The sequence below is a fragment of the Chelon labrosus genome (genome assembly GCF_963514085.1).
Source record: "Chelon labrosus genome assembly, chromosome: 22".
Taxonomy (NCBI): domain Eukaryota; kingdom Metazoa; phylum Chordata; class Actinopteri; order Mugiliformes; family Mugilidae; genus Chelon; species Chelon labrosus.
In genome coordinates this window covers 18,632,745-18,645,657 of record NC_140355.1, presented here as the reverse complement: position 1 = coordinate 18,645,657, position 12,913 = coordinate 18,632,745, and the positions used below count along the sequence as shown (strand labels likewise).

General features: G+C 42.3%; 1 protein-coding gene across 1 annotated transcript in view; it reads left to right on the top strand.

Annotated features, from left to right (window-relative positions):
- fibcd1b (fibrinogen C domain containing 1b) overlaps positions 1-12,913 on the top strand; it is a gene marked incomplete at both ends in the record, with an annotated part of 117,189 nt that overhangs the window by 30,310 nt on the left and 73,966 nt on the right. Inside the window, one exon of the mRNA XM_084572533.1 lies at positions 5,360-5,839. Coding sequence (XP_084428659.1) covers positions 5,360-5,839 — 480 coding nt within the window. The remainder of the gene's footprint in view (positions 1-5,359; positions 5,840-12,913) is intronic.

The following is a 12,913-nucleotide window of genomic DNA, read 5'->3' as shown; positions in this document are numbered from 1 at the left end:
ACCAAATGTCCATTGTGCTTCCCAAAGCCCTGGTTGACAACTTCAAATGTCTTTTTCAGTCTGACCAGTATGAACCCAAAGATATGCAGTTTACAGTTGTTGCATACTCATTTTTTATCCATTAACTGATTAATTGAGTATTTCACTTAGCTCTGTGTTCGTGTATGAGTTTTATTTTCTTGGAACAAAGTGTAAGCTGCAGCAAACATTGAACAGTCTAGAATTAGGTGAATGACTCCTGGGATGGAAAACGTTCAAACTGAATTAATGCGGCATTATAAATTTGAAATCCCTTTATTGTTTCTTCCATTCTGAATATACTGCTGTGTATATTTAACATTCTTCCTGTCAGCGAAAGCAGGAGAACGCAATGAATAGGGACTTGCTCACCTGCGGAGGAGATTAGGCATCACCGGCAATTTGATTTTCATCACAATCCGCTTTCTTGCTGCTTTGGTGATGGCGGTACAAAGGATTGTAGCATATTTTGCCACTGAGCAACGGCAATGGCACAACCTCAGCTCAAGTACCCAGACACATGAGAATTAGATGGATTAGGCCCTGCCGACTCTCAGGACTGAGTACTCATGGCTACACCAGGGAAGGGAAGGGTGCTTGATTGCATGGCAGAATATTGGGAAGAATCTGCATTGAATGCTGATGTGAGGAGGGGTGTTCAAGCTGCAGGAGGATGAAATGAAGGTGGAATTGGTGAAAATCTGTCTTTTTGAGATGGTTTGTGCATGCTATGGATGCCTATTTCATCTTTTAAATATGCTTGTGCCACCCTGCATCGCTCGGTGCAGTATCTGGACCGCGGCAGCATGAATGTATGCATCAGGTTGTGACAACGCGTGCGTGTATTTGTGTTTCAGAAGAAGAAAAAAAATAAAGAGAGAAACAGCTTGTAAGAGTTCTGCTGATTTTCTGCTTATCTAATGAGCAGACAAAGCCTTTCGTCCAAGAACTGTCTGCCAGTTCTCCTGCGTGGGAGGACAACACCATTTCCATGGAGAGGAATTCTCTCTGATTCTCTGCCGCTCCTTTTCTGTGTATCCGTCAGAATTCCCCCGTTGTCCTCTCCAATCCTACGGTGAGGCATTAGTCAAGACAGGAGAGGATCTGAGCGTCTGCCACTAATTACAGAGTGGGCTCCTGCTGTAAGATTGAGAGACTCATTTGCAAAATAAATAAAGAAACGGTGTTAACGGGCTGCTCGCATCCCATCCTCAGTGTCATTACCCCTTTGCAGCTCTGGAGCTGACCTGAGAGATCTTGTATTTTGTTGGACCATGATGCAGGTTTTCTATTTTCAAATAAGGCAGCAAGCAAAGTCTCCGCTCCGAACCCATTTATTCATTTAATTCTCTGACTTTCGGTCGATCTGACCTCAGAAAAAAGTACAGTTCTATTCTACCCAGCTTGTTGCTGGGCCAGTAGCTTAATGCATTTCCACTATGCTACCTTTTCTTTCCAAGCCAATCTTTGTACCCAAACCATTTCAAAAAATTTTTGTGACCTAAATGTAGAAAACAGAATTAATAATTTTTTTTTTTTCTCTGAGATTGCACTCCCATGAAAGACAACCCCATAGCTGTTAATGGTTATGACCCATAATTACAGTTTATTGTGATCATGTAACACAGCATAATTTTTTTCAGTAAATGACCCAAAAAGCCTTCATGATTGTAGTAATTGTGACAGGAGCAAAAGAAGCAACTGGCGATGTTGCAGAGTCAAAAGTTGGAGGGAGGTGGACGAAGTCTAGGTGGATAGACGGGTGAACAAAACATGGGACATTAAAGGGCAACTACTGTTTTTTACAACCTGGACCTTATTTCTCGCATAAAATACCATCGTTTACTCACCCATATAACTTTTGTGTCGTTTGTAGTCAGTCCGGAGATATTTAGATCCACGTATATCCATCAGGTCAGAAGACATTACAGTTTATTGTGATCATGTAACACAGCATAATTTGTTTCAGCAAATGACCCAAAAAGCCTTCATGGCTGTAGTAATTGTGACAGGAGCAAAAGAGGCAACCAGGGATGTTCCAGAGTCAAATGTTGGAGGGAGGTGGAGGAAGTCTAGGTGGATAGATAGGTTAACAAAACACTGAAGTAACACAGAAGACCTCTGTTTGTTTGTTCTTTTTAATCCAGTATCCAGCTAACCATAACAAAAACTTGCTGTAACCCAACCCATGATCTTTCTTTACTTGTCTCCAGAGACTTAGTAGTGCAATTTTGTATCATTCCAAAACTATTTTCTTCTTTGCGGCTTAAAGGTTTATGCATAGACCATTACGTATGTTCACTGCTCCTTCATGTATATTGTCGAGCGTGTATGTTTTTTATGTCTGCATGTGTGTCTCTTTGTCATCATAAACGGGGCCCTCGTATATCTTATCGATGTTAACAGTCAGCGTGCCAGCAATGAATATTTTTAGTGCGGCACCAATGATGGCTTCCACTGATGCCTTGGCCCACTGGCGACAGAGCTCGGGGAAATGGTTCTAATGTTACACCGCTGCCATTCTGCAGCGCAAGGCCATTATAAACATTATCTATTGCACAGACACCGTCGCTGTATAAACATCCACACAAACGCACACAGCCAAACCCAGTCACACAGTCCAAAATCACTGAGCTGCACCTGTACCCAAACATGCTGGGAAGAAAAATAATTAAAAAAAAAAGAAAAGAAAGGAAGAGAAGATTTCTTAGTGAAGTCAAGGTTTACATGTGGAGTTAGAGCGAGGAGACAAAGAAATTTTATGTGCGGCAAAACTCCCCCTGGAGCTCTTTTCTGTGATGGTGTATCTGGGTGGAAATAAATAAATAAATAAATAAAACAGGAAGAAACAGGAAGCTTCTGACAAGCAAGGCTTTTTCTTACACAATATGTGCATGCTGACTGTGTGTCTGTTGCATGCATGGTGCAGAAGAGAATTAAATTAAATATGGGTGCATGCCTTAGACATTTAATGGCCAAGACTGTGTGTTGTGTATCTATCACTGTGTCCAGTCCAGTATATGTTACGTGTGCATGCACTGTATGAACTACGTAGATTGTGTGTGTGTGTTTGTGTGCTCGTATACATGTGTACAACAACCTGTTTGGACATATGGAGCCTCGGGGCAGTTTGCAGAGGCGGTGCTTGCATACGTGAAAATGGAGTTAAAAAAAAACAAACAATCACATTAAAGAGAAAAATAAAATAAAAAGAACAAACTGTAATGCATGAATTGAATCAGTTTACTCAATAGATTGCTCTACTGTAAAAGCTTTCATATATTGTAGGATTAAAAATAACAAATCAACAAAATACGCATTATATGATTAAAATCACTGAGAATATCCATTTTTTGTAAATATAGCAAACTAAAAAGCAAAGTCTTACAGCAGGGACTCATAAGAATTTGCTCGCTGGCTTCAGTTCCAATATTTGTTTGCCCATGTGCATTGTGAATGAAGCCACATGGGTACAAATAGGCTTCATGAAAGACAACCGTCCTGAGGCCCCACATCAACCCTGTGTTATCCCGACTTCATGACTGGACCGTGGAGGGCTGCAACTGAGGCCTGTGGGAGAAATATAGGACCTTTTCTTTCTGTCAGCATAGACCATAGACTGTATATAAATATGGACAATGCATCCTCACTTCCTTGTTTTGGCCAAACTGGCGCTATTTTCCCCGGGATTTTTGGAAGTTTGGAGCCGGTGTGGTCCAAGAGTGGAGCCACACGGAGCCGCAATATCGATGACCCACCCACACTTCCTCCAGACTCACTCGCGTTTTTGTTTAATTAATACTGCGCCCCGCTCCACCTCCACCAGTTATAAAGAAATGTTGGATTATACGATGTACTTACTTATGTACTTACCACGGGACCGCTTTAGAGAGCGGTTGGCAGGGCAACTGGTAGTCGCCATTATGTCACATCCTGTTTCCATAACGTCCATAAATTAAAACGTAAACAAAACTCATCCAGACAATTGACACTTGAACATGCATCAACATTATATTAACTACCTAAAATGACGATGAAAAAAAACATTTGACGCGTATTTTAGTGTATTTTGGCCCAAGTCCCATCCACTAACATGGAGGGGGTGGAGCTTATAACCTATACTGCAGCCAGCCACCAGGGGGAGCGCTACTTGCTTCAGCTTCACTTTTGAGAACCAGTTCCGCCGCCCATCTTTATACAGTCTATGGTATAGACTAGCAGTGTGTGTGCTTATAATTTGGAACCCATTTGGGTCCCGTAGGGTGTGTGCAGTGTACACGCCCAAGTTGTTTGGACAGTTACAACTTCCTTTTTTTTTATGTCGTCGTCCCAAAGACTGTGGGTAAACAAAGTTTATAGTAGTACTTCCAGAAAAAAACACAATTGATTTTCTTCACATTAAAGGAACCATAAACCTCCCTCGTAAAGCAGACCATTAGCTGTCTATTAGTGTGCTTCACTGTGCTTGTACCCCCAATTTGCATATTAATGCGCTCGCTCTCACCTCCACATATAAAGAGGAAACAAGCGCACACTCACACACACTCACGCGGATTTTCACAGAGGTGCAGATTTAAAAATAAATAAATAAATAAATAAAAACACAGTGAGAGATCAATTGGTGATTCATTTGGAGGACAGTATGGGGAAGCAAGGTAATGTTAATCATGCACAGGTGGGCCATATTGCGCTCTTACTAGCTCTCTTGACCTGAGTGGAAAAACGGAGCTGGATCCTAAAGGGCCATCACACAAACCTTTTATGGTCTGGTTAATGGAGACAACGCTACCGGTAGAGTTCTGCCTTTTCCCTCTTAAGAGGATTCTCCTCTCTGCTCTTTCATTTACGTCCTATCGGCCGTCTGAGTCATATTTGGTTTACTTTCCCTCACTTGCGACCGGGTTTTTTATTGCTTTCCTTCCTGTCTCAAATGGAAAGAGGAACGTTTCCCAAGACAGACATGTCTCGAGCTCTTCCTCCATACTGCTCCAACTACTCCGTCGCCGTAAAGACATGCAGGGTGTTTGAACGGAAATTGTTTACTTCCTTCGTTTTAAAAGATTTCCAAAAAGACTGACATTTGAAGGAATCTGCAATCTACAGTCTAGCTACATAAATCATCCAAAACTTCATTTTGACAGATGGGAATGCGGTTACATGACTTAGCACTGAACATTTCAAGTGGTGGTCAAAAAATCCAGAGTGATGGATGGAAGTAATTTCCCTTTGAATAAAGCAGGTGTTTTGATGTAATTTCTGCTGCTATAGCAGTTGTGATCCTAATACATTCCTTTTCTCTTCCTTCCTCATTTCCTCTCTCCCTCTTCCATCCTACTTCCAGAGGATGAGCTGCAGCTACCTGCTCTGCACTATCCTGCTCTTCGTGGCTGTGTTGCTGGCCGTCACCGTAACTGGCACCATCCTTTTTATGAATCACTACCAGGCCCCGCCCATGTCCGATGGCCTCCCCCACATTTCCACCAACCAGGACGAAGCCAACGCCCTGGTCACCGTCGAGAGGGGCGACGGCTCCCGCATTAACATCTTCATCGACCCCAACTGCCCCGACTACAACAGTAACTTTTTGCGCCTGGAGGGCGTGCAGACCTCGCTGCTCCACTCGCTAACCGACCACGACTCTGACCTGAAGTCGGTGAAGGGCCAGGATCGGGCCCTGCTTGTCAGTCTGGCGGAGGAGGTGGCCAAGCTGTCGGCCCACGCGGGGCAGCTGAAAATGGACTATGAATCGCTACGCAGGGGGCAGGGAAACCTGGGGCAAGACCTGAACACGCTACAGACGGAACAGGGGCGCCTCATACAGGTGAGCCACGCACACGGACAACACAAATAAATACCACAGATACACTGTAAGATCTTCTGAGGTCAGAGTAGTTAGTGAGCAGAGGTGGCAAGTAACGAAGTACAAATACTTCGTTACTGTACTTAAGTAGATTTTCAGGTGTCTGTACTTTACTTGAGTATTTCTTTTTCTGACGACTTTTTACTTTTACTCCCTACATTTGTACACAAATATCTGTACTTTCTACTCCTTACATTGGAAAAACAGGCTCGTTACTTTTTTAACCTCCACGGATGACAAGACGTAAAAGACGTGACATGATCGGACATGACTAGACCATCAGACTAGAGAAGGAAAGTCGAAGATGCGCTTCCTGTGTTCTTCTTCAACTGTTTTGAACAGGCAGCCTGTTGATTAGTTTGAGCTCTGCTACCACCTAGTGACTGGAGGCTTGTTTATCGTTCAGGCATCAACAGAGACACTAATACTGAAAGTCCACCTGACCCCACTATTTGAGAACTACTGGTCTAATGTGAAAAACACAAATTCATGTATGGTGTGGTTTCTGTTGCTATCATTAGCTTTTCGAGGATTTTTTGGAAGCTAGTTTACAACGTTAGCATGCTATGGGAACACAGCGTTTTGATAGTTTACAGCTAACACTAGCTAGTGGTTTAAAAACAACAACCCAGTAACCCTCAATTTATTATTAAAAATTATTCAGATGCTCATGCAGGACATCTGGTCAATTCAGTCTAGATTATTCTGCTAGAACTTTTTCATTTTGGAAAATTATCAACGGATGAATTGTTTCATTAATGGCAGAATCATTTTTACTTAAGTACATATCAGAGCCTGTACTTTCTTACTTTCACTTGAGTAAAGGAATTGAATCAGTACTTTTACCAGAGTATTTTTTTTACACAAGTATCCATACTTTTACGTACAGAATGTGAATACTTTGCCACCTCTGTTAGTGAGGCACAATATCATTATCAGTTCGGTTTATGATGCTACTATAAATTAAATGCGCTCCCTTACACAGTGTTGTGCAATTTCCATTCATCACAGTTACCAGTAAAGTGTTTGAAAATCTCATGCATCAAACAGTCAGGAATGGTGGGCACCTCGCTGTGAATGGCGCTCATTTGTTTAGAACCTGCTTCTTTTTTTGTCCGTAAACGAAAGAAAAAGTCATGTACCATCAATTTTCAGACTGTTTTTCTTCAGTGTGTGAAGCAAAAAAAAAGCTTAATTTGTGGCTTGCTTTAGTTTTTAATCACTGAACCTAACGGTGATCAGCTCAGCAGTAAAAACAAGGGAACTGAATCCAGTGCGCCAGGAGTCACAGCTGAAGTCACGACTCTTAAGTACTGTGCAGAGCTGCTCAAGGACTGGATTGTGAAACACCTATCAATATGCATCGATTGTGAGGCCACCTTACGGTGCGTGACAGCCCACTGGACTTGAAGGTTTTTCTGTTGGTCTTATTTAGTCCCTTCCTTTTCCTGACTCCAAAATCCAAATACCATCATTAGTCACTAATCTGATGCCAACTCGCCAGTGTCAGTTTCTTCCTCCACCGCATGAGCCCAGTAGCGGCTAAATTAAAGTGCAAATAAGGCTAGCGCTCCGCCGAGTATAACTCATTCAGTCTAGTGTTTGAAGATGAAGTCACGGGGGGGAAGGAATGCCCAACACGATTCAAGAAACAGAACAACTTACACATTAATTCAGTAAGATAAAATAATGTTTCCCTGGACGTGGAAGTCAGACTCCGCGCCGGATGAAAACATAATTAGACCCCTTTCGTTTCACACTGTCCACATCGATTTATTGACGAATCACTTCCTAAATGTGCGTGGAAAATCTTCACACCAAAAGCTCTTTTAATTTCGGCCCATCAGTCTGAGTCTCTCTGTTCCTTGGTAAATAGATTTCATAGCTGCCAGCCATACAGCTCAAACAACTGACTGCATTCTCCTTCTGTCAGTCCTCTCTTTAAGCCAGGCCTCTATAGCTCACGGTTCAGCATTGTTTAGAAATCACTCAAAAACTCCCTGGATGGGTTTGCTGTGCTTCCGTGGGCTAAAGGAACCATGTGTGCTGATTGGTAGCACCGCAGACACAGAAAGCGGTCCATTCCCTTCGCTACCGTCAATGCCTGGTGTAGGTGGCATTGTGCAGTGGGCACTGAGGCTAAGTGGAGGTGGTACCAGCAGCTTTGATTCTCCAGGTGATTGATTTCCTCTTTGCAGGCGAGGCATGCGGTTTGCACATCCGCTGTTTTCTGCGTGACACCAGGATGTGACCGTGTGATCTATGGGCCACCTGTAGCCGGGACTTCTGATTTATACAACGACACAAAGCCGACTGAGCCGGTGTTAGTAATGGCTCCGTGTGCACCTCAGCTCCCCCCCGAAGAACAGTTTCACCCTGCCAAATAGGAAGAAACCTTTTCACATTCCCCTGAGGTGATGTGGAGAAGAATCTGATTTCAGTGGGTTTAGGACCGATCTGTTGTGATTATACAAAAAGCAACACATTCATTTTTCACAGAGAGCGCTTCCGGCATCAAATGGAAGGGTACACCAAAGCCTACATATTTGCATTCAAATAAATCACCCTGATGGGAAAGACTGGTAAAATAGAGGGATATAGGCAACACGTAAAGCTGATGGTTAGGTTTCAGAGTGATGGACAGCTCTAAGTCAGGAAAGTCATATAAACACTTCCCTTAATTTGAAATTCAAAATGCATAGGAGCTGATAGAGCGTCTCCAATCCTATTACTCCAGTTTTGTTGGAGTCCATCTTGTCACCAGTTCTTCCTAATAAGCAACACCGACTTCTGGCATATTTTATGCCTCATGGGAATGCATTTTAAGTTTTTAGTGTGTCCCTTTTGGTCGTAAAATTCCACAATATTAAAATGGCTAGGATGGTTAGGATTAAGGCTAAGGACAGGGGTATGCGGTCCTAGAGGTTACATGGTGATAAATAACACACCAAAACTGATCTGATAGTGGTCTGACATCTGTAGAGACAGATACCAGTTGCAAAAATAAATAGAAGAAAAAAGAAGACAAAAAGCAAACAGGTGAGACAAAAGTGGTGTCCTCTCAGTCCTCTTTAAATTTCAACCAAACCTTTATCCATACTGAGCTGTAACCACCCAAAGACACATGCACTGCCTCTGCAAGATCATTGGGAAGCAGGGGGGGGACGTAAGAGATAGCATGCAACATCACTCGACGGTCAAAAGTTCAGTCAGTGAAATGCTGTGGACGATAAAACGATAAGAACCAGTCAGCTCAAATACAGACTCATATATTCTTGTTATTCTAGATGTATTATATTATTTAAATGCCCATGTGCTTTTTTTGCCTCTTCTTCTTTTTATTTCCATCGAAATATTAGAGGCCCGTGAGCAGAACCCTGGGGGACTCCGCTTAGCTCAGTCTGGTCTGAATCAAAAATACAGCACATAATGTCTAGCTACAACTTTAAATGATTGAGGACAATATTAGTTTAGCCTGAAGCAAGCCATTTAATATCCTAATTAGTCAAATATTGGAGCGTACAAGTTAGCCTGAAAGCATCAAGTTGTGCCCACATAAGTTATCCGAACAGCCGCACTTCTCTGTCATCTTCAGATGACTAATAGTCAAAAAGGCAGACATTAATAGCCTGTGCCCACCTTACTGAATCAATAACTCATTTGCCTTTCCTCGGTTACATATCACGGTTGCGTGTATAAAATAACGTGGGTGAGGGAGAGGTTTGCCTCACTGTCGAGAGTTGCAGAATCGTGTCTTTATATCGAAACTTATTGAAACTTACAGACTTTATTCATCCACAAGGGAAATTGCTTGGTCACAGTAGCTCAATTGCACATAAAAAAATAAAACATAATGAGGTGCAATGATATGGATGGACCACGATCACAATTAATGTAAATTCAAGCTAACTTTTCATCATAAAATCTAAGTCCCAGCGTACTTCCAGAGTGTTGATATTTAGATCTTAAGTGTTACAGTCAATCGCTCACATGTTTCTGTCTCTATCAATATTTCCAGGTAACAAGTTCAGTCGTATGAATTAACATTTTGTCCAGCAGTGACGGCCCAGAGTATATGCAATCACAACCTGTAGTTATGCAACACTAGCTCTCCCATCAGAATTACAATTTACAAAAATTGACATATTCTACTGTCTCGACCAGAAGGAGGTAAAGGCTGCAAGGCAGAGCATGACTTACTCATTTCCTTGAACTGCAGGTCACAATTTAAAATGAATTATGTGCCCGTGGAATATTAATGTTTGGACGAGTGACACCCACAACCTCTGTTAAGGATCCGGGGGCAAATCGCTGCCGCTGCTGCGGAATAGAAAACCACATTGCCTCAAGATGTTCATTCTGGTTGACGCAAGTCCTCTGAGTACTCGAGAAAGTATAATTCTGTGTATTGCTGATACAAACAACTTGAAAACTTCTGTGAGAATGGCTAATGATGGAAGTCACATAAAATATGGAAACCTAATTCGTTTGGGCAAATGGGTAGCTTCAAAGAAACACATCTCTAATTTAAAGAAAGAAACAAAAAGACTTCCAAACCACTGTTATTACAATGATGGAAATGGAAATATATTGTTGGAAATAAACATGTTTCATCCAAAGTAATAAACCAATCGACTTTAAGGAATCCTTATGACTTATTTTAATATAAAAGTGTTCTTGCTAAATATAGTAATATTCCCAAAACAAGACAGCGTGAAGATGAAACAGAGGACGGAGGATGAGGATGGAGAACACACGTGTAAGAGGCTATTTCTCAAGCGAGCTATAAGGCCTGAACAGCCGAGAAACATTAAAGGCCGATTCCTGCTCTTTATTTAATTAATGATCACTTGCGCACGCTGGACTATTTGCACCCCACCCATGCATTTAACTACGCACGGACTAAATCAAAAGCCTGATCAAAGATCAGAGGCTCCCCGTGTGATATGAATCCGAGTTGCTACAAAAACAGTTATGTATGAAGGTACTGTCCATCATCGGGGTAATCTTTTATTCATTGTTTCTTTGCTTCAGAGGCCTTTCATATGTCTGGGATCTCTCATGTTTAATCAAATGAATACAGCAGGCGAGGGAGAGGTCGACCTAACATTTTTGCGCCGCTTTACTGTTACAAGTCCAGCCAAGTATTTATCGATAATACTCGATCTAAGTGCAGGTGGTATTTAAGGTGAAGTTACAGGAATGGGGAATATGTAAATTCCATGTCCTGTTGACCCAGTATGTTATTTTTTGGGTCAAATGCGACACCTTCTATCAGAACACCACTGAAATCTCACAGTTGTGATTATAGATAATTAAAAGCACACAAACTGCACGCACCAGTATGAGAAGAAAGTAGTAGTGCTGGCAGCCAGCCTCATGTTCTGTGCAGCGCCCAAATCACGTAGTTAATTCTACTTTAGCCTTTTTTTTTTTAAATGCTCCGTGATACTGTTTGCATACTGGCTTTGATCATGTGTAACTTGCGCCTGATAATCCACCTCTAACGCAAAATATCACCTTGCAGCATGTGTTTTACACTTCCACAACTGTCACATCAGACCCGTGGCTGCAGCTAGTCTTTACACCAGCATTCTTATTGTCCACATTCTCCAGCAGTAGCTGCAACGTGTACGTCAGCTTAAAAGATAATTGGATGAACTGATTAGTCATTTTGACCCCACTAAAAAAATGCCACTGGCAAAAGCTCAAGAATTCATACACTAATTAAGACGAGAATCCAGACAAATGTCTAATGGCATAACATTAAGTGATGACATTTTCTTCTTCAAAAGTCTACATTATTATTGGAGTTTGCCACTTGAAAGGTTGGCGAAGGCACACAACCATTAAGCAGTAAGTCTGCCCGTTCCAGGCCCGCGGCTCCTCTGTGTTCTGTGACTTCGCCCCAACAGCACAACATGTCTGTACCCCATGGAGCATCTGTTTCAGGCCGACAAAAGCACACCTCGTTTTGTGCTTTGACAAACATTAATTAGTGATCCTGCTACGTTTGTATTTAAGACGCAACACCTCAAAAGGAGCTGTGCAATCGCACGTTACTGAGAAAAATCTGAATCCTACTCCATTCATGAGTGATGTGTAAAGAAGATCCCAAAATTGGCATGCATTTAAGCCTTGACTCTCAAAAACCAAGCTCCTTCCTTGTGTAGCTGATTTTGTAAGGCAATGCAAATGCCGCCTAATGAAAGCTAATTACGTCATGATCCCAATCGACGTGTCAGTCAAGGCTTAGACTTAAGGCTGCAGACTCCTCTTCTTTGAAAACGCACACAAATAAACAGAGTGCATGATAGATTACACTTGAAATTTGCACACGGGAACGTGCATCACACTCACAAAACACTCATTTTATATAATCCAAAACCTTTTTAAAGAACTCCAGACATACATACACACACACAAAACAAAAACTAACAAAAGAACAGACACAAAAATCTGCCTCCCTAAACAACACCTTGGATCCCGTATAGGTGTTAAACACAATGGGTCATTTCTGTAATATATGCATGCTCGCGTGTGTGGGATTTAATTTTTGCACTTTGGGGCCTGTCTTGCTGTTTGCGTCTTCTGTGTGTGGGTTAGACTCCCGGTGCCAGTGTAATATTATTTCAGTGTTGCTTGCTGTGGCTCAGATGTGCGTTGCATAGTTATTGAGGCCAGGGAATGGCCGCTGGGGTTTCGGTCTAATGCAGTTTTAACACCTGAATATAGCTGCACAGACATCGCTTTGATAGAACCCCACTATATATATGACTTTGAACACTCCCGGTGTTTGTGTGCGTGTTCGAATGTGTACGTGTATGTGTGGATTGGAGAAAGAGGAGGAAGACCAAAGAAAAGGGGTGAGAGGAGGATTGTGTGCATGCATGAGTTTGAGCACCAGAAGGAAAAGTTCTCCTCCTTGCAGGGGCGTCTTGTGTGTATGCTCGCGGGGACCCAACACCTGGCGATGCATAGACGTCAGCCAACTAGGGCAGTATGTGAAAACGACCTTTCCGCAATGAGCACATA